We start from the raw sequence: 27,622 nt of genomic DNA on the forward strand, positions 1-27,622 counted from the left end.
TCTGCTTGGAACAGTCCTAGAAGAAATGCTAATGTGCTATACTGTGCTGTCAGTATTTATATGATGAACCACCCACATGCTAAATAAAAGACGGCAAGAACAAAGTCCCGAAGGCTTAGGTGTTTGCAAGCAGTTGTTTCTGTGTTTTTGCTGGTGGTTATTTTTTTAATCAATGCAATTTCTGTGCTGACTTGAAGCCCAAAATATATCTGATCTTCCATTTCACAGCACCAAATTAAGCTCTGTATCTGAAGGGAATCTCAGATTCCACAATTTCAGTTTGGCTTATTTGACTACAGTTTTGCACCAAATAAAGTGAACCATAGATAGATCATTTATAAGAACAACTGAGGAAGTTGTAAAGAATACCACCAGTAGTACCCACTGTCTTGGCAATAATCATAGATTTAAGCAGCTGCTACTAGAAAACATCAGCTCTGCCAAAATGTCAGATGCTAATGGCTGAAGCAGCTCAATTAAGCTACAAGACACAATTGCTTTGTTCTACCAGGGATGCAGGCACACATATTTCAATCTATATGTGGAACCAACAGAAGCACTTAGGGAAGGAACACATAAAAAAAATCTGATTATATACAGCCTTATATCTTCACCTTCTTACAGAAGAATCAGATTTTAAGCTACAAGTGATTTGATGCATTATGAGTTCTCAATAAAGCATGCAAAATAGCTGGAGTAGTGTCAGTTTTAATCAGCAACCCAAATAAAGGATCCAATCAAGTTCACTTTAGCTGTTCAACAGTATGTTTATGTGGTAAATTACTTTAAACATAAGTTTAAATGCAGGTTTTCTGTAGTTTAATGACATTCAACAGTGATAACATAGTAGAAAATAATTGTGCAACAGCAAACTGCGTTTATGCTACATTGAGAAAAGAGGATATCTAACATATTTTAAAAAATTATGGCAAACATTTCTTCATAAAGTCTAATTAATTCAAGAAAGCATATCTGCTTTCTTCTTGCTGCTTCTGCTTTCTTCTTCTATCTGCTCTTATACAGTAAAAACATTTAAAAACAACTGGACTATCATTTGTGTTCAAGATGGATAGAAGAGTAGGTGGTGCTATTAATACCTTCCCTTTCCTCCACTTCCCAGTTGCAACCTGTTTTGCCGAAATCTCACCTATGCAAATGAGACTGTGAATGGATATTAAGAAAGAAACAAGCCAAAGTTCACTTCAAACATTATCTCACTCCAGGCAAAGTTAACCTTCCTATGATGAAGGAGAATTAACTGCAGGCTACTAAACCTGAGAGTGAGACTAATTTGCAGAAATGTGCAGGTCTCAGGTGTTACTGGTAACAGAGCAACTCAAAGTGATATAGTTATACCAGGAGCATTTGCAACTCTCATGCATCTCCAAGAAACAGAAGAAGAGTTCTACTGTAACCAGCGTCCTGTTCTGAGGGCAGACCCCATCACACGATCACTCTTAGTGCTACAAACAAAATTAAAAATGCTTTTTCAAGATAACCATACTCAATGTCCTATGGCAAAGAAGGGAAAAGTCTAACTCTTATCCTCAAAAGTTGCAGGTATCTAGGCTTCAAACCAGTCTGAAGACACCAGCCATATAACCACTTTACAATTTGATGATGTATATGATTTTTTTTCATGGCACATATGTAAAAATTTTTGTTACACATATTCTGGGAATTCAATAGTTTCTTCAACAGTGGTCACAGTACATAGGTTTTTTTTAATTTTCCATGCTGAAATTTTATCTTAAACTGCTTCAAAGGTAAAAGTCAAAAAGAATCTGTTTAGTTTGACTCTCAGATTAGATCAGATCATCCACATGCATACTAAATTCAATGTAATTTTAAGTGCTATTCTCTTTTACTATAATGTGGGCATAAATACTTTTATTAACTCATCTTAGCATTGATCACTTGAGCTAGAAATTCTTGCTGTTTACAAAATTTTAGCTTGCACAGCACTAGCAACCTACTGATATTATTTCATGCTACCAAATGAGAGAAATTGGGCAAAGGAAAAAATATATGTGGGACATGAAGAAAAATTCAGGCCCAGGACAACCTTCCATTCCATGGAATAATGTACCTAGAGAATATTTGGAAGCCTCACAGATCATAAAGGCACATGCTGGCAGGAAAGGGCTTTCCCTCTAGTTTTTATGGTCCTGTAACACACAAAAGTTTCCAAAGGTCACCCAAGTTGTGACAGTTGTTCCCACACAGGCTTGTCATAAATGCCAACAACCTTTTCCCTCTCATCAGTTTAGAGTTTGAATTGCAAAAACTGTGTACTCACAAAGGCACAAACATTACAAGCATTTCAAGTATTAAAGTTGGATCTCCATATTGCTGTGGCATCAACCAAGCCAATGGAATTTTTCACCCAAAGACACTGCAATAATAGTGCAAGTGGGTATATTTCCCCTTAGCATGCACAAGGTTAGTAGTTCCAAACCTACAGGATACAAACATCCCACCTTACATTATGTGATACAAAGGGAGTAGCAAGGAAGGCTCTGCAAACAGTGGTTTCCTTGCACCTACCACAGCCATAAACACGGGAGCTGCAAAAAACAGGACTAGTAGAGGAAAACAATATGGCCAAGGAGTTCTGTAGAGACTGAGAAACTTTCTACACTACAAGAATAAGCTTTTATTCTGTCTTCCCCAATGCTCTCCCCCGATGCTCTCCTCTCTTCATCTACCAAGCTGCATGCACCTGGCAGTTCAGAAAGCTTTGCACACAGGCTAACAGAGAGTCAAGACTTCCTCAACGAAGCATGTTTAGAATGAAATTATATGCTATCTTTACCTATTTTCCATTTTTAAATTTTTTTTTCAAGTGAAAGAGTAACAGATGCTGGGCCCTGTGCCTGTGCAAAGCCCAGGTAAAGCCACCAAGCCAGAAAGCACTGTCAGGGACACTGCTGGTGGGGCAGCCACACAAACAGAATTGAAAATATCCATACACAGACAGTTGCTTCAGTAACATTCATACATTATATTTCAGTACACATACTAAAAAGCACAGTTTTATAATGATGTATATGACTTAGGTTTTAGTGTTCGTAGCTTACTGGAGGACACTCTCCTTAGTACTGATGGGCAAAACTAGCTAAAAGGACTGCACACTAAGCACAAAAAATGAGATATAGCAAGTGTGACAAGAAAAAAGAGCACACATTGATTACTTTAAAAATAGATATTAACAGGGAAAAAAGACTTAAAGCACCAATATATATCTTACAAGCTTATTCACTTGTGCAGTCATATGTGCAAGAGGTATCATGCTATTTTCATTCTTATCTGTAAATCTAACAATGTCCTCAAGGGAAATAATCTAAAAAGTACAAGCAAAGATGTGCAATGATAGACATTAGATAAGATAGATATTACATAAATATATCATTTTACAGTCTAGGTCTACCCTGCAGTTATGTATGTCATTTAAGGAGGTATACATTAAAGCATAAAGAGAAAGTCACCCATGCACTGAAGTCAAAGGGACACATGCTTGACATGCAGTTAAGAATGGTCAGTAGCCAAGCAGCATATTTTAGATTTGGAAGAGAGAGCCCATAAAACCATGCAGTCAGTCATCATGCAAAGAAAGGGCAGTGTATATCACTTGCCCAAAATCACTCTGTATAGTAATAAACCTGTAATAAGGCTACTTAGTCAATCATAAATCTAGCATTCCAAGTGTACTTTGGAGTGTGACTTCAGTAAACACTGCCATCAGAGTGATTCAGAGATATACTTCCTTAGCCTTCTACAAAAAACAAACAAAAACAAAACAAAAACAAAACAAAAAAAAAACAAAAAAAAAAAAAAAAAAACAAAAAAAAACCAAACCAAAAAACCCCCAAACAAGAATAATGAGCCAATTTCTCCAATTTCTCCATTTGTCATTATACTGTTATGAACATAACACAGGACTGGAAATCCTGAGGCTGCCATAAAGACATCTGTCCACTGAACACCTGTAGTCTAGTGGTAGATCAACCTCATTAAACACACAAGCTTCAAATGAAGTCTGTATTTCTCCGAGGGAAGAGGTTACAGATGAAGTCAGTCAAGACAACATTGCCTCATCATTTCCCAAATGCAAGAAGAGTCCTGATAGCTGAGCACTTGTGGAGTCTCTTATTTCAGGCTCAGTTCATACTCCTACCAGTGAGCAGCAGCCCAGTGTAACTGCAGGAACAGCTCACCGTGCCTGTAAGCCAGACCTGCAGTGAACTGTGCATGTGTGGAGCAAACAAAGACAATTTGAGCTATGCTCACAACTGGGATCATCAGGAATACTTCAAAAGGCTTATAACCTTGCCAAATTTGAAAACAAAATGCATTAATTCAAACGGCAATCACATTGATGGTTCCAGCTAAGCACAGATACAAAGTAAGTTTTATACATAAATGCAAAATAATTGATTGTGCATGTCACATTAAGGCTCTTTGCATGACTCACACCCAATTATCATTTTCTCACTCAAATTCAGGCCTTGTATGTACCCACTTTATTGCACACATACACTTATAAACAGAACTCCGATACTGCTTCTGAGGACAATTTTATCACCCCTTAAAAAAAAAAAGTGAAATTTCATATGACTGGATGGTTGCACAAGGCTTTAAGAAAGAACTTTCCATATTCTTTAACACTTATCAAGTATATCACTCTAATAATCCACAATGCTGTTACTTCTACAGTTACACTCTTCTATTTTTCTTCTTTTTGATGACCACCATCTTACAAGCCAATGACAGGAATATATTTCTAAAATATGAATGCTTCACCCACAAAGAATCCCATACTAGGGGGGTTTATTAGTGGTTTATGACTGTGATTCTTCAAAAAGATTGCTTCTCTTGTATTGAATCCTAAAATTTATTTTCTTATCCACTCTATCAGTGGTTTTGTTTGTTCTTCCCAATGTTCGAAAAAAGCTTTCCTCTACTGCATAGCTACTTCCTGACTGCCTGTACACCGGGCACTTGCACTACATCATCAGTCAATTGATATTCTCTTGATCCAGTCACCTGCTGTCATACTACTCATACAAAGAAAATTGCCAGGCCCACAACAACCATGCTTCACAAGCTTTCTCAACCTCCCCCTCAGAATTTAACTTCCTCCTTCTTTTGATGATCACTTTCATAACTACAGCTTTCATGTTTGTTCATACAGAAGATTAGCACTTTCTCAGCTACCCTGCTAACACACATCAGGAGCCCAGCTTTCCTGTGCTGGCTTAAAAGAAAGTAGCTACCAGCCATGCTGAAGAATGCTGCAGTATCACAATCACTGCATGAGAATAATTTCAAAGGCAGGAACAAAGCAAGGTGTAGGCTTAACTGAAAAAAAGAATCAAAGACTTATATTATACCAGTGTTATACAATGGGGTAAACTTCAGGAGATTAATCCCCAAAATACAATTCAGAACAATTCCAACACCTTCAAATGCATTTAAGAAAAAATTTGAAGAGAAAAATTAAAGAGAGAGAGAGAGAGAGAGAACATTAAACACAGGCTTATGGAGATCAGCTGGAACACAACACACCAGAGCTGTCCTCCTACAGTCTACATCTCTCAATGGATTTAAAAAAAAAAAAGTAAAAATGACACCCAAAAAAAATTCTACAAAAAGGCAGAATTTTATGCGTGTCTGACACAGAAAATTGCATTTTCAGTTACGGACAAGGTTACTGCACCTCCAGAATTTCTTCGATTTATCCTGAAATGTGAAAAAAAAAAAAAAAATCTGCAGAACTTTATTCTCAGTCAACTAAGGGCCCTTTTATTCATTCTGTTTTCTTTATTCATCCAGGAGCTGCAACATGACTGACATCTTTTCCATCAGAACTGTACAGCACCATGACAAGCTAATTATTACATAAAAAATGATACACATTACCTCTCCAGGTCAAGCTACAATCCTCAAGCTGGATGTCATTTTTAAAATTACAAGCTTTAATAAATTGTGCATCATTCTAGTCCAGACACTACACTCAGCTCCAGAGAAGGTTTCCTGAAAATGAAGGTTTTATTATTTCCATGTAGTTTTTGGTGACTGCTACCAGTATTGATAATAAAAACTGGTAACCCTTCATCTGCAGTAAATGACTGTTTCTTGTACTTTTATCAGAGCTCTCGAGAAGCAAAAGTGATGAAAGGACCTGACTTCTTAAACCAGGTTTTATACTTTGGCTTCATAGTTTAAACTGGCTGGAATTAGGTATCTTTTTCCCCCCAGCTGACTTTCTATGCCACAGATCAATTAGTTGTCAAAAATGCATTCATATCTAGTAGCAACAACAAAATATGGGAGGACCCACATTAGAGCAAGCAAATGCATTCATACATTCAGAATGCAGGCAGAGGCAGGAGACAATTAGAGAAGGAAATTCAAAAATAAGGCATTTCCTGAGGATTAATGAGTGGGTGGTAGTGTTTGATAGTCAAGGCAGGATGGGCTCTGCAACCAGCACAATTCATTAATCCCCCAGGCAACACAAACTGCTAATTTTTTCTGCACTTCTTATTTTCCTTAACATCTAATTAAAATTTCCACTAAATCTGACACCATAATTCCCTCACAGAATCACAGAATGGTTTGGGTTGGAAAAGACCTTAAATACCATCTAGTTCCAACCCTTCCACCATGGGCTGGGCAAGTCCCACTGGACCATGTTGCTCAAAGCCGCATCCAGCCTGGTCATGAACACTTCCAGGGATGGAGCATACACAACTTCTCAGGGCTTGTGTCTCACCACCCTCATAGGAAAGAATTTCTTCCTAATATCTCATCTAAACCCACCATCTATCAGTTTGAGGACATTCCCCATTGCCTTGTCACTACATGCTTTTGTAAGAATTCCCTCTTTCCTTCAGGCCCCCTTCAGGTACTGGAAGGTGCTATATGGTCTTGCCGAGGCCCTTTCTTCTCCAGGCTGAACAGACCCAGATCTCTCAGCCTCTCCGCAGAGGAGAAGTGCTCCAGCACCCTGAGCATCTTTGTGGACCTCCTCTAGACTTGCTCCAACAGGTTCATGGGCTCCTTATGTCAGGAGCCCCAGAGCAGGATGCAGGAGTCCAGGTGGGGTCTCCTCACCAGTGCAGAGGCTGGAAGAGAATCCCTTCCCTTGCTCTGCTGCCCATGCTGCTTTTGATGCAGCCCTGGACACAGCTGGCTTTCTGGGCTGCTGGTGCACATTGGCAAGACATGCTGAGCTTCTCATCCACCAACACTTCTAAGTCCTTCTCATCGCATCTGCTCTCAGTCCATTTTCTGCCCAGCCTTTATAGGCGCTTGGGATTGCCCCAAGCCATGTACAGGTTCTTACACTTGGCCTTGCTGAACTTCATGACATCCAGAGCCCAATGCTGTCTGTATGGCTGAATCATAGTCCTACTATGATAAATAACATCTATCAATTACACAATTAATACCTGGTGCAAAAGGCCAGGTAACTTTTCACATTTCAGAAAGTAGTTCTAATTTTCTCCTAAAGACTAAAAATGTTGCCAGCCTTAGAAACAGACAGGTCTCAGCAGATGTAATCCTTTCCTTTAAATTACAAGCTGCTTGATGGACTCCGTTATCCAGTGGTAGCAGACGAAGAGTGAATCAAGTATTGGAGAAGACAACTGATTTTCAAGCTGCCTTTCAGTGCCTTAGGAATCCACACACACTAATGCATTACCAAACATGTCCCAGCCAGCAACCACTCCTCTCATCACCGTAACTCCACACTAACCTGTGACAGGTGCATCTATGTCCAGCAAATTCTTTTCCTGGCGGAGAATCGAAGCTCCCTCTGTTATTATTCTCAAAGCAACGCTCTCTTCCAGTCTCCCTTCCTTCATAAGGTGTGCCTTTAAGATATCCACACGAGGTTTTCCATCATTATCAAACACTTCCTTAGCTGTGAGACGGTGACTTGGAGGAAATGGGACAGCTAGATGAAAAAAACCAAAAAATATATGGTCACTCTTTACAGAAAAGCTTCTATTACTTAACACATTTCAAAACACATCTCTGCTGCAGAACAAGGTTACCAAAGGTTCTCTACTGCCTCTTACAATTTGTGGTTTAAATTGTACATAGACTCCCAAAGATCCCATTAAATTCTGTGTATTCTGCAAGATATATTATTCACACGTGCAAGAAATAATTAATGCTTATAAAAAATTGAGAGGAGTATTTAGGCCATAATTACAGGTAGATACCTCCAAGTAAATCCCCCAAAAGACATGGGAATACCAGGGAAAGGAGGGAAAGAGTTTAAACTGCTCTGGTAGAAATAGACAACATTGGCATTCCTTTCATTAACAGCATGAAATGCACAAACAAGTGCTATATTTAATGTCTGTGCATGGACATGCATAGATACACTCCAAATGAAGTTCTAAAACCAAGACAGAGCTCTCTCTAATGGCTTTGGGTAGAGGGATGCAAGATGCTTTCCCTGTATAAGTAATAGCTTGCTGCACAAGTTACATCTGAAACCCACCAATGCTGAATAGACCATTCCAGCACGGACAGTGCAGAGGATGCATCAGACTGAAGTTGGAAATAAATGGATAATTTTATTTAAGCTTGTCCTGGCAACATGGAAGCAACCAGCATACTGTCCTCAAGTAAGGTCAGAGGCATAAACTTTTATGTTCCTGCTCTCCTGGAGCTGGAGCAAGAAGGCTCAGAGGCGATGCTGTCAGTTGCCAGGATGAGGCTGAAACATTATCCCAGCTTAACCCTCTTTCCCTTGCAGTTCAGTCGGAGTCCATTAGGCAGCACTCGCCTCACCAGCCACAGTGTAATTATCCTGATCCCTGCTACAGATGCAAGAGGGTCAGGTTGTTCCAGAGCTCCAAGCAGGAGTTGGCCACAGGGCTGGTTTCAGCTGGTCACATCTGCAGTGCAATCCTGTCGCTGCCAAAGGGTCTTGTCCCCTGTGGAATATCTTACTGGCAGCTTCACCCCATCACAAGATATGAGACCCTAACACAGCAGATCAATATATCTGTTAGCTTCAGTTTTCTTCTACTTTCACCATCAGTGGACTGCAAAAAGCCGTAACTCACACTCATTATTAGTTCAGACCCAACATTCTTTCTCTTACACTACCAGAAGTAACAGAACAGAAAATAAAATATTTCACTTAAAAGAGTTATTTTCCACTGATATTTTTGACACAAACAGCTTCAGAAAATGCTTTTCCCCCCACCTCAATCTTGTTTTCGTTCCCTTTTGCTGCTTCAGCAGTCCATTCACTGAAATAATCTGGTGGGGTGTCTGAAATACACTAAAGGCTGACTGCTCTCAGACTTACACACAGGGCAAAAGAGGAAAAAGGTGAAAATTTATGATATAAACAATTTATTATGCAACACAGAAAAAAAATAATCTTTTCTAAAAAACAGAAAGTGCGTGATAGCTCAGCAGTTCTCCAAACCGCAAGTTCTCCAAACCCTCTTTTTACAAATTCAAAACCCTGGAAGGCTACCTAGTCCTAATGATCCTGCATTTCCGTCGTGGAGAAAGGAGGAAAGGGAAAAGTTGGTACATATCTGCAATCACTTTGACTGGAAGAAGCACATACCATTAGCTTGCACTCCTTAGCAAGACAAAAACCACTGTTCCTCCTCAAAGGCATGACAATGCACAAACCTATGCAGTGCACCAGTACTTTGCGGTAGCTACCATATATGCTTCTGTGCTGAAAGGAGATTTATACATTTATAATATAGAGCAAAACACAGATGCAACAACAATAGCAAACAAAAGCTTTGACACAAAACCTACTGATACAGAAAAAAATGACATATGCTACAGCACTGTAAGAGTTCTGCAGGCAGAGTTCTAACAAAGATGTACCCGTACCTAATTAAAGAAAAAAAGGTACTGTTCCAATAGCAGATGATTCATGATTAATTAGCAAAAACATGAGTGACTGAATAGACCACAAACTGCATCTTCCATTATGAGAATATTAACTTTGAATGTACACATACACAGAGCTTCCACAGAAGAACAATGTAAGAAATGGTCACATTCATGCAGAAGTCAGTTAAACATCATTTTTACTAGTAACAGCCACAAATGCCTGTATCAACCAAAAGCCTTTTATACATACAACAAACATTTAACTTCCATTGCTTTATAGAGAGCAATGTTACCATTTGAATACAAAGGAATCCATCTGTTTGTCCACTCCTTTTTTCTTTTTCTGCTTTTTTAAACCTATTGTATTAGCATATATAAGTAAATAACAACAAATGCAATAAACTTGACTCTTATCAGAAATAAACCCTAATATTTCATCAGACACCAACTGTGCACACAGAACACACAGTGAGGAAGAGCACGGAACTGGGTGAGGAGGCCACCAGGGAAAGGCAGGAAGAGGAAGGAGTGGGGGACTGAACTGCCAGCACTGAGCTCCTCGCCATGGCACAGGCCTAGGGGATGTTTTTGTAAAAACAGGCAGGAATCTGTAATAAGCAAAGGCCATAAAAAGGGGAGAGGCAATAAAATGTGCATCTACATATAAGAACTATTTTCAGAAGTTTAGTGACAAATCTCACTACAAGACCACCACACAAGACTCATGCATGCCTAATCATACTCTGTAAAACTTAAAACCTGGACTGGTGTCCATCTCATTTACATTACTTTCTTTATATTGCCTTAAAAAACAAACAACTATTTGCCAAGTGAAATACTACCCTGGTGGTTTGGTCATAAAACATGGACCACAACCAAATGCAAAGAAACAAAGTTTAAAACCCTTGACCTCAGCCTGTCAGTAACATTCTCCCGAGATCTGAAAACACAAGAGAATTCTCTTTAACCATTTATTAATAGGGATTTTTCCACTTGTGCTTTCAGGTCTCTTGAGCATGTTCCAGCAAATGGAGGAAAAGATCAACCTGTTCTTTTACTGCTCTTGCAGGCTCCTGCAAAACCCATCTCATTGCTAACACAGCCACTGCAAAGGTCAGACATCATTACTGTTTCTCTCAAATATTAAGCAGTCTCTCTGGAACAAATAAATAAACCATAAAGAGCTCTGCTTAATTAGAGTGGACCATGTGTGCACGCATAAATAAAATACAAGCATGTGGCAAAGCAAGCATTATTTTGTTTATATATATTCATTTTAAAATGAAGCTGTACACTAAATTAATACTCTCAGAGGAGGCTGCCCATAAGAAAAACTCTCTTTCATCAATGTTCAAGTTCCTAAATTATCTCCCCCTGTAATGTTTGTCCTATAATTTTATGCAACTTATACTGCATGGCTGTACATAGCTATAGCACACCATGCTTTTATGACAAATATGTTTGCTTTTTTACTTGTAAGGAAAACACACCAATAACATCTGCTAATATCTCAATAACCCAATGCACTGCATTTGTCTGACAGCAATTTGCAATTCTCCATTTTGAGAAACATTTGCACTACAGCCACGCCTAGAGCACAAGTTCTTAAACACATTGACACTTATGCCACAGGTGCAAAAAATTAAAAGGTCACTCTGCAGCTTTGGGGTTTTTTGCATCTACTTCTTCATAACCTTCAGATTCAGTATGCATAAAAGTTTTCTAGAACTGTGATAAAAATCATCTCCGAAACTCCAACAAAAGTGTATTTTCTAAAGACGGGAACACTTTTAATAGTTAACTAACAGGTTTTGTAGTATGACTTTGAAAATCTATACCCATTTTATTATGTGTTTGAACATATGGCATAATCTTGAGCATTCCTGCTGACCAATAAACACCCATACTGGAGTTTTTACTATTTAATCGGAGTTCTGCATTTCTGCACCATATTGGGTCTGACAAAACCTATGCGGCAACACAAAGCCGCAGCCGAAGATCAACTTTTCAACCTAAAGACATGAGTTTAACATTACCTAATTCCTGTGCAGTTGCCTATGAACTTCTGGTTTACTTGGTTTCTATGAACCTAAGGGGAAGGAACTATGACTTTTTTTTTCAAGAAGTCTCCTTAATTCAGGTGACAGACTGAAACAAGATGAGTCACTGCAATCCACAGCTGCTGAAGGGGAACAGGGTGAAACCCCCAGGCAGTGCAGGGCTCACCAAAGCAGTGGAAAAAGGAAAGGGAACTGCCAAAGATGCCCAGCCATGCAAGACATGGAATTCTCATGTGACAAACATCCCCCCTCAACAGATTTCCTCAGGCACCACATGGATAACGCTTTCATCTCCATACACAAGTTTTCTGGAGACAGATTCAACCATTCCAACACATTGAATCACTGTGATCTCTTTTTTAACCTGCATATTACTTCCTTAGCAGGTATTTCTTTAGGAGTACCATACAGAAAGTTGAGTTATTCAGAAGACAATATTTCTTCTCAACATAAAATGTTGCACTATAGCATTCATACCATGTGCTAGTTCTTATCAGCTTTTTGTGTACTTGGCAGGGAAATATGTCTACACCTGATTAAAAAAAAAAATTCCAACTATTTATATGACAGCAAAAGAGCCAAACCAAAATCATCTCAGTGGAGCTAAAAGTGGAACACATGTTCTGATGTTTTCTAACAAAAGCTATCAGGTTTCATTTTACGTTAGCTACTGTCATTAGAGTAGGCACTGGAATTGGCAATCTCTCTCTAAAAGATCAAGCTTTCACCTGCTATTTTAAGACATGACGTATTTGAGGACTGTTTTTACTAAATCTGCTCACCAGATGGTGAAAGTGTTGGAAATTAGAATCTGAAAAATAAATCTACAGTATAAAATAAAAAGCAGCTATGAGGATTCCTATAGAAATTTAGCATGAATTTTTCTTCATTGCCAACCAGTTCTTGCAGTGTAATCGTAAGAGCTCACAACCATATTTGCTAAAAGACATAACTAAATTAACATCACTTAAATGCAAGGCACTTTGCTTCACAGAAAGCTGAGGTTTTCACTGGGCAAGCCAGTCAATACTGCAAAAAGAAAGAAAGAGTCCATCAAAAAGAATGTTACATGAAGACACCTTTAAGTAACAGCACCTGTATGTGAACCGAATTGGGAGCAGACAATAGAGTCATACCTCAACAAAGCCCACATATACCAAATTTAGACAGAAAAGAGAAAGGAGTTCCTTTCACAGATATCTCAGATGACAACATGGAAAACAGGCCATTTGACATGAGGCAATAACACCTGTGGCCTAGAAAAAACAGAAGGTACTACAGGTTGGCAAGGAAACTGCTTCTCACAAGACTGAGATGAGCCATGCTAGCATTATTTTTTGATGAACAAAAGCTCAAACTATAAAAATTTTAAAAAGTAACAAAAGACACTTCATCAAATATGCCAGTTCCGATGACTATTTTTAATCTATTCTGACACTTCAGTCATAACTGGGGAACATAACAGCAAAGACAGAATTGCCTCAGAGAAGCGTGCCTAACTTTGGACAAAAGCTGTGACAGGACGGTGTTTGTAAAAGGAAGGGCTGTGTCAACCATCTACTGATCCCAACATACTGCCATGCTGTTTCCAGGCACTAAGGCTGTGGTGTTCTGATCAGCACGCTTCACTCCTCCAGTGAAATGTCCCACTCTAAGATAATCCATTCCAGCACACTACAAGCAGTCCTCATGCAGCATAACTCCATGATACCTCAAGAAGCACAAGACCTTTACAGGATCTGAGCCTCAAACTTAAAAGGGAAGGATGAAGTCTCACCTCTGTGCACGTTGTTACTTCACAGGAGGGCACTGCCTCGGACCAGCTGTGGAGCTGGGACTTACTTGCAACTGTGCCACGAGCTATGTCAGTACATCTCAACCATACAGATAGGTTTTTGACAGGATCATCTCTCAACTGTTTCTGCCATTTTAACAAACATACAGGGATCTTTTTGCATGAGTGGCACAGCAGAAAGGAAGGACAACAGAAGTCACCATTAACTTGGACCAACAGAAGGGGGATGAAATCCTGTCATTTCTGTCTAATTACCAAGCTGAAGTATGATGGGTTGCCCCTGGGTGGATGCCAGATGCCTGTTCTTATGGGATGAAAGGCTAGAGTACCACCACATCCCACCACTTCAGGAATTGCTGTGGCCTTTTCATGGCATCACTGACCTCCTCCACAATACATAGTACCTAACAATAAGAAAAATATATAGCAAGGCTTTTCTTCAACTCTTTTAAAGAGCATAACCAATCTCCTCATAAACTCAGGTCAAATCATACTTGGAAAGAACACTGTAAGTAAGTAGCTATGTCACCTTCAGTCACTTAAAAAAATCCATTAAAAACAACACTCACTACTTTAGGATTTGATTTTCTTTGTGTTCACCCCAGGAAGCTTTAAAACCCTGAAGAAGTATTTACACAAAGAGGTTCTTACAAGAGGTTAGAGCAGTAGCCCATTATTCTTACTCTGGGCTCAAAGTTATAAATAGTTATAAAAACCACCAAGGCCTGGATAAACACAGAAGATTCCCTTGGTGGTTTGACCCTTGACTGGTGAGTTGATTGACATGTACCCATCTCAACCACTCTGAACACTTTTGTAATAAATTGTAGCATTGATATCAGCAACATAGAAAAATGCATATCTCTGTAACAAGCCAAATCTAACTCTAATTTTCAATCATTATCAAGCAATTAGCAATTAAACTGGCTTTCCGTTTTTCAGAAAAAGTCAGGGAAAAAAATACATCAGAACTTTTCCAGAACACTTAAGGCAACAGACACATCAGAGAGCATAGGAGCCCTGAGAACCTTGGAGGAGGTACAGGCTGGAAAGGGGAAGGGAAGGAGGTACACCTTAAAAAAACTGCAAGAAAGAAAAGCCTCCTAATTCAAATAAATGGGTCTGTATGAATTATCAAATTGTAGTGTAATGGTTATGCACTGGCAGCATTCCCAGAGTATCTTTTAGTCAACCACTGTAATAAACAAACAAATCCTATCAGTCTTAAAGAGAACAAAACACACATCCATATAAAATATTACAAAAGAGTATTCTTTCCTTGTGTTTGAGATCATATGCAAGTATCTTTGACATTTACAATCCACTCTTGTCCACAGTTCATGGATAAAAAAATCAACTACAATATACAGTGGAGAGGAAAAATTCAGTTCAATAGGAAACATTCCCAGTTAGGACCAACACATACAGTAAAAACTGGAAAATGTGATTGTAGCTTCCTGGCCTCATCAGAAAAGTTTGTTTTTCTACTTTGTTACACCCAAGTTTTTCCATAGGCCCTCAAACTGAATACTGTTGAGCTCTGTTTTTATTAGCTTTTGGAACAGAGAACAATAATTACCCAGAGTTTAAATTCCTTTATGAGAACAATTCATTTGGAGAAAATAGTCAGGGGAAAAAGAACCCTGTAACAATGGAAAATACCAAAGGTCTTCCAAGACTCAGATAAGAAATCAGGCACAGTCCTCCATCCCCCAAAATATTCGAGTGATGGATAATTTCTCTTCTATGGTAAAGCTTCACTATTGTTCCTAATTGGAGGCAATTAGGAAGTGATTGCACTTGAAATTATTTCAATCTAAGGGGAAAAAAAAACCCAAACAATCAATTCTAGGACCTGGAAAATCTTCAGGTATCAATACAAATTTATGGCACAATTTCCTTCTGATTTTTTGGTTCAACTTCAGTCAGTTGACACTACCAAATTTCAGTCTCTTATATAGCAAAGGTAGCTAAAAGAGGGACTGCAAATAATTCCTCATCTACAAAACAGAATTCCCTCTCCAACCTTCTGAGCATAATGAGGTACCTTTACCAAATTTCATCAGAAATCAGCTTGACTTTGAGGATTAACTCAAAGTTTCTAGCAACATGTAAAAGGGCAGAAAGAAAACACCATTTCCTTTCCAAGCTGTTCTCTCAGGGCAAGGTTTAAATACAGCCAAGATTTAGCTTCCAAAAATTGCCCACTGTACACAGTCTGGCACTTGCCAGACAAATTTGTTAAAACAAGTCATAGACTCATAGAATGGTTTGGGTTGGAAAGGACCTTAAACAGCATCAAGTTCCAACCCCTCTGCAATGGGCAGGGACACCTTCCGCTAGACCAGGTTGCTCAGAGCTCCATCCAGCCTGGCCTTGAACTCCTAAAAGGAGAGATGAGTAAGTGCAAGTAAAGCAGCCTCTATTTGGAGATATTCTGTTTCCTAACACTCCTTAAATGCCACATTACAGAAATTGCTCTGCTTAAATGTCAGCCTGCAGAGGTTGATTCCTGGAACAAGAAACACCAGCACATCTCTGGCTGCTACAAGAAAGTTCCCTGGGCAGAGGAAATGAAAATTCCTACTAGCATTACTAAGTGATCGTTTAAAAAATACACTCCACATATCAAATTTAAGGCTATTTGGCACCTAGCAATTGATAACTTTCCATGCAGCCTAAGGACAAAGGACAAAGACAAGGGGGTAGGGATGCTAACAGACCACGGTACTTTACTGCCATGCTGACCAAAGGACTTACAAGTAGCATCTTTGAATCATTTAAGTTTTATTTTATTTGAATTTTTTTTTAAAAAAGCAAAGTTTTGGGGAAACAAACAAAAAACTCCAACACCTTACCTAAGTGAATAAATATCAGGATGTGAAACATCCTGATATTTAAAACATTAATGTCTGAACTATGCCCTATGAACTAAATCAAATAGATATGCTGACCTATAAATGTTAACCTGGTTTATTATTTTGCTGATCATGAGGCATGCAGTAAGTAGCAGATACACACCAACACCTCATAAATCAGTCAGACATGTCTAAGGAATAAACCTTACAAATATAAGTATGTGTAAGGACCAAGTATAGCTGGAGCCAAACTGACCTTAAGAAGAAGCTGGAAATAGCAGTTGATGTGTAGGTGTTTTGTCTGTTTCAGGTTTTGTTTGAATTTTGGGATTTTTTTTTTTTTTTAGTCCCAAAGAGTTTTGCTTATTTAGTAGCATTCTAGCCTTTGACAGAAGTTTTAAATCAGCATACTTCTGGATGAGTGAATCTATACTGACTCACACTAGTTTAAGGTGTACAAGGAACTGGCCAAACTCTGTACATACTAGTGTGAGAAACAATTTCAGAATTCCACTGAAAATTAATTCTGCTTGTTCAGCCATAATCAAAAGACAGGAAAGACATACACCTTAAAAAAAACTGCACCTGATGATATAATAAAACTAATTTGTACTAGGCTACATGTATTATTGATCCAATAACAGCCCCTTCTTATTTAGGTCATGCACCTGGAAAAACAGCAACATAAAGAGGTACTAGTCATTTTTTTTTTCCCCATGCAGTTTAGTTGTCACAGCACGGTTTGGCTTTGTCTGCATTAGGATTTGGGGACACACACTTCATGTTACACGGAGTCATATTTTAAGCAAACAAACAAAATTTCCATCTCAGTTTTCACTATACGCACTGAGTTAACATGGCTGGTTTCTCCTGGAACTCAGCAAGTGCTTAGTACAATTTGTTTCTTCTTGCCTTTGCCTAATATCAGAGATAGGCTTACCACTCCAAACTCATACCCCAGTTCGAACTAGAACATTTAATAGCGGAATTCAACCCTTCAATTTACAGAAGGGGCATAAGCAGAAGGCAAAGTCAGCCCTCCACAGGCCCTGTAAGCAATGGTGCCTTTCTCTCCTGATGAAAAGAATTCAAACTCTTCCATGAGACTGTTATAAATAGTTTCATATACAACTTGTTCTTCTTCCAACATGCTCAAAGGACTAATTTCCCTGTGATGTTATTAGAGTTCACATAGATCAATACTAAAGATTATGGACCACATTCACCACTGTGCTGTGCTGTAATGCCATTAAACAAATATCCTTCCTAATCCAGCATTAACAGATCACACTGAGCTTTGAAACTGGGTTCAGCCTGCTCACAGTGTCTAAATAAAACTTCCCAAACCAAACTCAGTGACACTGACATTAATCTCAAGCAATGCGGCTGTGAATCAGCCCTGGTATTTTTGTTTGGTTTTCATGGCTTGCCTCTACCAGTACTTGTATCACGGAACATCTGCATGGAACTTCTGCCTTGGACTCATCATCAAAGCACATTTATTTCCATCAACTAACCTGGACTTCTGTAAAAAGTTATACTGATTTTAAAAGTAACACTAGCAGAATTTGTAAGAAAAAATATTAACATTTTTAAAGGGCAAGTTTTTGTTGACTGGAACACTATGTAGTTTGATAGGTACTTCTTTTTTAAACTGTTTTTTTTTCTCAGTACACGTGGTAGCAAGTCTCAAAGCTCTCAGTAAAAGCTTCTAGTCCTGTATCTAAAAGGATATTTAACCCAAATCTTCCTTTTATTTATTATAGATGCTTTTATATCTTTTGTAAACCACATCTTCCCTCAAATCTCAATTGCTGGTTAATAAATGCTAGATAAAAATAAATCTGTCTATATTTACCATTTTGCTCATACTCTCTGAAACATCCTGTTCTTAAGCAGAACATTGGACTTTAAAAAAAAAACAGCTTAATGAAGCAGTGGGAGAACCAGACACCTGTGCTTTATTCCCAGATCTGTTGTAAAAGCAATTTTTTTTGCCAGTAACTAAACATACAGAACACACAGAAAGAGCTCAGCACTGGGGTGCTCAGTTTGGTCATGCACCATTGTGTGTTGGTCATGGTGACTGTGTGATGCCTCTATGAAGGCCAGCACAGCATAACAGGACGTCCAGCACACTTCTCCCCCCCTCCCTCAAAAAAAAAAAGTCATAGAAGGAGCACAGTTACCAGAGACAGCAGGAAAATGGGACTCTCTCATTTGCTAATGGTGAGGTGGCATCAGGCAGTCTCAGTCACATCTTGGGTCTCAAATCCTTTAATGCAGAACAGGTCACTATTATTTCACGCCAAGATCAAAAGAGATTTCTATCAGCCACTTATCCAGCCAAGCGCTGGCTGAGATACCTTAGCTCAAAATACCATCTTCCCCTACGTTGACCAAGACCAAAATATTTTTCCACAGATCACTCAAAAGCCATGGATCAGACAGCAAGAAAGGAAATGTGATGCTGCAGCCTAGGCAGCTGTGCAGGCATCAGGGAAACTAAACTCATGCCTTTGCCTACACAGGCCACTTCCACATTTGACATTCACTGGTTCCCTAGAACCAGTAAAAATGGCCTCATCGTGCCATAATCGCAACCTAGCACCAAAATCCATCCGGCACTTACAATCCGTGATGTGCCGCTCAGCTTTTCTCACTCAGAGTGCTGCACTGTTCTGTTTTGCTAGATGCATTACTTCATTTCAGTGCATCATCCTGACCCAAGGAAAACAGTTCTGACTTAAGTGGAACATGGGGTTGTTTCCTTCAAATAGATTCCAAGATCTAGTTCCTGGTACTAGCAAATCAAAGCAGCCTCTTTCCAAGAGCAGGGTCACTTCTCATGCTGAGCAATGGGCTTGCACTAAGCATCTAATAACGACCTGCAGATAAAAGGCACATTTCATGAACCAAATGATGGAGTACAAGGACAGAGAATTCACTGTTCTCACTTCATGCAGATCTCCCACTGTTACAAGAGAGGCCTCAGGAAGGTCAGAGATGCTCAGGGAAAAGAACACTTTATAGCCCAAACAAGGAGTGGGAAACAAAAAATGTTTCAGGTGCACAACACTACCCGAAACAGATCTGTAACTGCACACACAAGACTTTCTCCTGTTTGCTCCACTCTTCTGCAGTTTTATGTAACTATTTGAATAAAGCCTAAGGAAACAATGATCAATAAAACTACTTTTCACAGACTTCTACACAAAACCATCTCCAAGACCTGTGATACTGCCAGCCTCCAAAATCAAATGGAGTAACAATATCAACGTAAAAATTGATAATTCCCAAGGCATTCAAAATTTAGGCATATTTAGGGGTTTAGGACTGTCTCCTCTTGCATTCTGTTTTAAAGGCAAATTTCTAATGCAGTACACATTCAAAAGCCCTGGCAGGGCCTCACTGGGTTGTAAGCTCAATTGGTGGAAGGCAGAGTCAAAATCTATGCCTTAGTGAGCTGAAAGGTACGTGGCAATTTGCACAGCCAGTACCACTTCTTTTTGTCTGGTATGTTGTGACCAAGGCAACAGTTACTCTGGGGACCAGCGTAACAAAAGGAAGAGTCTTTACAATCTGCAGAGGTATCCCAAACTGAGCAATGTGCCTTACACATTTCCTGAATCAAGAGGTTTTGTGGAGGGTTCTTTCAAATACTTTCAGCTCTGCACCATTCAAAATAATTGCAAAAATTACAGTGATTACACTTCCTGAAGTGATTTCTAACTTCCTGCAGTTACCCTGCACCATTCGCAGCAAAAGCATTAGTACTGGTATGGAAGACAGAGACAGCACACAGACATGAAGTATTTATAACACTCATCTATACACAGTTATTCTAAACAAAACTCTGATATGTTTTGTATTTAACAGACAATCTATCAAAGAAATAATACACACCACGGTGGTATCAAGACAGACTGCTGATGGCCTTATTACACACTCTTACATGTTTAATAATAAAGGAGTGAATTATGATTACAGAAACTGAAATGAACTTAAATACTCACCAGCCTGTGTTTGCATGCACACAAGTGAAAACTCTACAGATTACAGACTTTATCTCTTAAAGCTATACAGAACTAGAAAGAAGTACCAAAGGACGCACTGACTTGTATTTCCTTTTCACACAAAAACAATCTACATTGCGCACAGCTGAAAAATTTAAAATGCTTTTCCAGGTTTGCCGACAGGTAATGTTACACTGCATTGATGTGAATCATTGGTCACTTCTGACAGTGCTGCCCTAAGAAACTGAACTAGGTTTGTAGAAGTTTGGGTATGTGTCTTAAAAGTCTCCCTACTTCACACAAAAGTCCATCTGAATTCAAAAGGTAATGGACAGTAATCCACATGCTCCCAAAAGCCTCAAGAATCATATTTAGCAAACACTGAATGGCTGCAAGGCTTCTAAACTATACTAATTCTTGATCAATACAAATACAAGCACAAACCTCCAAAAGCACACAACCACCAGAAACATCCATTCCACATGATCCTCAGAACCTTCCCATATAATGCATTATACCCAAAATGTATACCAGAAGAAACTCAGTACAGGCTACATTCACCTGGACCCAAATCACTACACCAGCCTTGCCTCTGTTCACAGAGATATCTCCAGCAAAGCCATTATCTCCCAAAGTAACATTGCTCTGAGAGGAGAACACAGGAATCTCCCATGTTTTATGGGCAGCCAGTGGACAGCTCCAAGCTTGAAGTACTGAAATGCTATCTTTTATCACCAGAGAACTTGAGGGAGAAGATGGGTCTTGCAAAAGCCCTCCCTGTTCCACAAAAAAAAAAAATGCTTACAAACAAATTAAACCCAGGCAGACATTGCAGGTAAGGGCCCTCTGAGGGACAGATGCCTGCCTCCTCCCTACCCTCAGGACTAACTGTTTATCAGGTATAAAACATTTGCCCTGTTATGAAGGTCTTCAAAACACAATCAAAAAAGGACAGAATGCTTTTGTTTCCAATTTAATAATCTAATGTTTGAATAAGTTTTCCAGCACAGAACAAATTAGTGAGACGGTAGCAATTCCCAGCCCTCCCATTCTGCTAACAGTTCGTCAGGAATACCACTGGAGAGCCAAAACAATATTTAAACTTGCTTTCACAATTTTTAATAGCTTTTTTAATATTTTTGACAAAACAGATAGTAAGCAGAGTGAAATGTCTGCTTTTCCTGAATGGCCTACAGTACTTTCTTGTAAATGCAGCTGAAGAGTTGCACTATTAATGTATTGTATGAACATCACAAAAAGGATTAAGTATTCTAGTATAAAAAGAAAATAGCTTAAGGATAAATAAATTTATAATTAGTCAACAGAGATCAATAATCACCTCTGCACTGAAAAAAGTTTGGTTTTTTTCCCTAAAGCCTCTTATGATCAGATACACAAAACTATTTTTCTATATTTGTTAAAACCAGCTCCTTGTAAACTACACAGTAGATGTGAGAACAAAAAAAATTGACTATTTGAGACCAAAAGATCCCCAGTCCATTAATCAGGTTCCAGTTCTAATACAGAGCAAAGCCTATCTTTTGCCATTAACTTCACACTTTTCTAGTAATATTCATCTAAAAACACTGCAAAATCTGCCTCTATGACTCTGCTTCCTCCCTTCCCCATATACCAAAACATCAAAATTACTATAAAACAAATACTGTATATATAATGTATTGCATCATACTTACTTAACAGGGCTGATTCCTGTCACCTAACATAGAAAATCTCAATGAGAGCTGCAAAGGCCTAAGTGATTTTCATCTAATTTGGTTTTGAAAATGTATCATTGTGTATCTTCTGAACACTGAAGTCTGATTTACATCTTTTTATTACAATGCAATAAACTGCTGTGACTTGGGGGTGTGTGTAGACATTACTCTCCAAAACCCAGCTAGCACTCCAAGTGTAACTGGTTCCATGCATTCCACTTATCACCCACTGGTGGCCACCTCATCTGTTGGAGTCTGTGAAAAAAAAACTGTTGGTGGGATGGTTTCGCTGTTTTGGGTTTTTTTTCCCTATGCGGGAAAGAATATGTTTCACCTCAACTGCCAAAAAAAAAAAGAGATTTCATTTAAACCACAAATTGATAGATTTAATTACACTCATTATTTGCTTAAAAGTTTTTTCTTTCCCCTATCTAGCTCCTTCAAACTTCGTTAATCTTTGACTGTTCTGTTTTCCTGAATAGCTTTAAAGAACAGTCTTTAATAAAATTATCACCATTTTATTAGACAAGAGCGAGACTACTTCCTAACAAAAATAGCAGCAAACAAAAGGGAAGAAATTTGATCTGTTAAAGGTAGGTTAATATTTCTAAGTGTTGTCTTCTGGGAAAAAAACACAGAACAACCTACACTGAGTTAGAGCCACTAAAGAAGCCCTGAGGAAAAACAAAAGAAATTGTGGACATGCAAGTAATACAAGAGTTACTTTTTTTACTCTTTCTACTGCCAAGAGGATGGTAATGACTGGGATGATAAGTGTTAAGTCAGAACCAGCAGCAGTTTGCCTCCCAGCAAACTACTGTCTATTGAATTTGCAGCAAAACCAATCCCGACCTTTCATGTGTTCCTCCCAATCTCTCTGAGTGACTGCTACAAATGAATTAAAAGACACTTGTTAGGAAAATCAAGAATTCATCAGATATTGAATCAATTATTAACCACCTGGCAGCCAGCAATACCTTTCTTATATTACCAATTCAGTGTTCACACTGTAAGACAGAGATTAATGCAACAAATACATTTTAGACACACATTTAACTGAGTGCACCATCAGCTCTGAATTGAGACCATAAATGGCTTTCTTTCCTGCATAATGCACATTACAAATAAGATCCACTGACCTTTAATAGGGTGTAGGAAAAAAGAGCAAACCAAAGTCTGATTTAAGTACAACTTTCTGAGCACAAGTTGAAGCATTTTCAATTATCTTTTATCAAATACTCAGTGAAACAGAGGAGATTAAATTAAGTGCACTTCAACTGAATCATTTTCTGCAGAATCAAGCAGTCTCAAATTGCTCTGCAACTTGATAAAGAGTAGAAAATCCTGCATGTAACTGAAAAGCAAGTACAAATGCATTATATATTATATTTGTATGACACAAAGGCTTTTCTAAGATTAATATTAATCTTAGCATTAAGAACATAAAGATACTAATGTGTACTAAGTAGGATTTATCACACAAGAAACAAAATCCTTTGTGCTTAATTTCTTGAATGTGTATTAACAAAGTCTAAGACTGCCGCTGGGAATTTCCCAAAGCACCCAAGAATCCATACCTTATCCAGATGCAAGCAAGTCATAAAGCTCTAACTCCAGTTTCTCAAGTTCTATCACTGTCCATCATGTTGTCACAGAACAACTTCCACATTTCTCCTGGTTTAAAGATTAGACTAACAATAACTTCAAAGATTGCTGGGTTAATTGCAGCATCATCCATAAAGGAGAAACGTGGGTTTAAAAGATCTATCCCCCTGCTGCCCTAGCTGCACATAATGTTGCAGTTTTCAAACTTCCTCATGCAAGTTGAGCATAGCATGTCCTAATTAAACCTTAAAAGTTAAACACATTAATTTTTAGTAATATTTATTTTTGCTCTTGCATTCTTACTATTTTCTACCTGAGGTACCATCAGATGTGCTTTGGCAAACTCTGCATCATCTCAAGAGCCCTGCCCTGATATTATCTGGCACAGGTCTAATCTTACTGAAAGCCTGTGGCAAACATCTGAAAACCAAGAGACTCGACTGCACAAAGCCTTAAAAGTGTTACCACACTTTTAAGGCCACTGAGTTCAAACTCAAACTTATTTAATGGTTGTGTTCTGTGGGATACATTAAAGAAACATAGAACACAGATATCCAGTCTTTTTTCATTATCTGAAGATCTTAAAACCCATGCTCCTGCCTAATAATTTAAAGATATTTAAGTATTAAAATGAATACGTAATGGCAAACTTGGAAGGATAAATTCTACATTTAAAGCTTTACAATCAAACTTAATTGCTTCTGACTTAACTCCTTTGGGGGAAAAAACCCCACCTACTTACTAGAATCCAGTCTTACAAAAAAAGTGACTTCTACATTACTCTAGTCCTATGTTCATACTTCGTATGTTGGTGATATCACTGTCACAATCTACCCTCCTTATAGTCAGGGGCAGATACACAGGAAATACATTAATCCAAGTTCACACTCTTAACCAGCAACCATCAGTTGAATCAGCAACCCTGGCTGACAGGACAAACAAAACACTACTGAATTTATGATAGTATTTCCCTCTTCTGCAGGCAGCCAAAATAATTTTGACACATTTATGTACATCAACTTTAGCAGCAGATGTCAAGCGAGTTAACTTGTTTGTCTATTCCCCATCCATCCCAAGCTTAAAACCTTCCAAATGGAATCCCAGAATGTTTCCTGGCTAGAAGCTATGTATGCAGCTTGCTTTCAAGAGGAAAAAAAAAAAGTAAAAATTGTTTGGGCTAACCAGCAAACAAGAAGAAAATGTTGTTCCTCACAGCAAATGCAAGGCAGGGGATGATGAATGGGTTTTCTGAGGTTCACAATATCCCAGAGAATGGAAATAAAATATTGCATGTCCATCTTTTCCATATGAGGGACTGGGTTGTTTTTTTTTTATACTGAGACAACACAGATAAAACATATTATGCCTTCCTCTACAAACGAAGGGCGTTGGCAGAGATCCTGCTAAAAAGAACTGATCTAGTTTCCACAGCACTCCCTCTTACCTCAAGCTTCACCCTGATATTTTTTGGATGCACATTGGACTGGTTCCAAATTTGCTCTTCTCTTTGGAATTTCAGACTCAATAATGAGATGAACATTGTGAAATCACAACTCCAGCAACACTCAAATACAGCAACTTCAAAATTAGTTAGACGTAACTTGTAGACATTTTAGCACAGAAGGGCCTCTTCTCTGTGCAAGGAACCAGGTCTATAAGCAAGAAATAAAGCATCACTTTTCAATGGGTCTGGAAGAGCTGCATTGCATGAAACACTTAACAATTCACTTAGCTGAACGAAGTTCTTACATTTTCCAGCAAAATACAAGTCAGAAGCACACTGAAGATGTATTTATTGCAAAAATCTTGCCACAGGGAAAATAATGACTGTCAAAAAGCAAAATATATACTCAGATATATATGTTAGTGGAAACAGCTTAAAACCCTCTCCTCTGGAATTCAAAATGAACCTACAATCACACTGCACTCCATTTTCTTTTTCCATCACTATGAAGTCTGCCATTCGCATCATTTAACCCTATCTGGTTACCTGAGAAATGACATTTCAAATACAGTATTTGAAAGACAGTGTTGGCTTCACCTTCCAGTGTTCAGAAGCATATATTTGAAAATCCCTAATGGCAAAACACAAGCACAGAATAAATGCATCTGTGAGGCAAGGACAGAACAGGGATGTGCATGTTTCTCTGAATAATAGGCTGGTACGATTAATTAATAATAGAAAAGGACAAACTAAAACCACACCCAGAAACAACAAATAACCTCTCCTGAAGCAGTGACAACACACTATTTCCAAACAAATACTGAGGAACTCTATAAAGATAAGTTTATCCATGATGAACAGACAAGCTTAGCATTTAAAGAGAAGGCTGTATTGCCCGCCTTTCCCTTTTTACTATTTATGTTTCTTTCCTTCCCTTAATTCCTTTTTGTGAAGGCTTGGGCCCAAGGAAAGGCTTACTCATTTACAGAATTGAAAATAACCCCAACATCTTTTTGATTACATCAGCTCAGCCCTTTAAGATTTGCCACAGAGCCAGGTAACATTCACCCTCAGAGGCTCCACCAAGAAAGTTCTCAGTGATTTCTTCCCCCTTAATATAAGGATTGCAAATGGAATATTTTTATTCTTATGAACAAACATTTGCAATACTGCATGTCAGCCTGCAGGACTTCATAGCTCTCATGGCATGAGAATAGCTGGGGTTTGGATGAGGTTTGTTTGGGTTTTTTTTGAGGGGGGGCGTGTTTTTCGTGTTCTAACATTTCAAAACAAACGTCTAATATCTCACTACGTTTATATAAACAAGACTCATCATCATAATACAGCCAAGCTTTTTGGTAGATTACGATTAATTACTGCTTTTAAAAACAGAGGAATAGAAAAACCTGGAGTTGAGGAACTTTCTAAGCCAAGTATATTTTTTGCACTTGCTATTGATTTCTCCCAGATTCATGTTTTGAATTCTCCCATTTTCCTCATGGTTTACCCCAGCATTCAGAACAGTCTTTTAGTTTTAACTACACTGTTTGGTAATCCAGAGCTGCTCCAAATACACAAGCTGTGTGTTTGGTAATCCAGAGCTGCTCCAAACACATGAGCTGTAGGCACACATTGCACAGCCACATCTTGGGACATGCCCTCTGTGTTTCCCTAGTGACACCGGCCACTCCATTTGCTGGGCACTACTTAGGCCTACTGAGCATCAGGCTCCTGCCTTCCCAGAACGACCCAGGGGAAGATGATCCTGGAAATAAAAGGGACAAGAGCCAGGTCCAAACTTAGCATGGTAGAACTGTAATTTTCTCATGTTTTCCATTCCCATGGGGCGCACTCACATTTACCTACATCAAACTTCATTTACAATTTTGTGGCTTAGTTAAGCAGGACTGTAAGAGTGTTGTGCAATTCTTTAGAGCTGGCCTTTACTACCCTGAATAAATTGGTACTTCATTACCTCACTGTTCACCTGCTCTTCCAAATCATTTATACAGCCAACACAACAGGGAGTAGAAATCTCATTTTTTCCAGTATGTTATTACGTTTCCAGCTTTCCACAGTTGATACTGCGTATTTCAAAATTTATTTATACTTGAAAGTTACTGTTTAATTTGACATTTAGGGCTACAGAACACAGTGCTTTTCTGCAGGGGAAAAACACCCCACTGTCTTACTCATACTCTTCATTTTTGGCAGTCTCTCTCAGAAACACTTTGT

General features: G+C 38.6%; 1 protein-coding gene across 1 annotated transcript in view; it reads right to left on the reverse strand.

Moving 5' to 3' along the window:
• The window catches only part of PPP3CA (protein phosphatase 3 catalytic subunit alpha), a 170,145-nt gene that overhangs the window by 92,524 nt on the left and 49,999 nt on the right, over nt 1–27,622 (reverse strand). The window contains exon 2 of the mRNA XM_041484246.1: nt 7,766–7,966. Within this exon, the coding sequence (XP_041340180.1) occupies nt 7,766–7,966 (201 nt within the window). The remainder of the gene's footprint in view (nt 1–7,765; nt 7,967–27,622) is intronic.

Source organism: Pyrgilauda ruficollis, unplaced genomic scaffold (genome assembly GCF_017590135.1).
Source record: "Pyrgilauda ruficollis isolate IOZ18807 unplaced genomic scaffold, ASM1759013v1 scaffold65, whole genome shotgun sequence".
Lineage (NCBI taxonomy): Eukaryota > Metazoa > Chordata > Aves > Passeriformes > Passeridae > Pyrgilauda > Pyrgilauda ruficollis.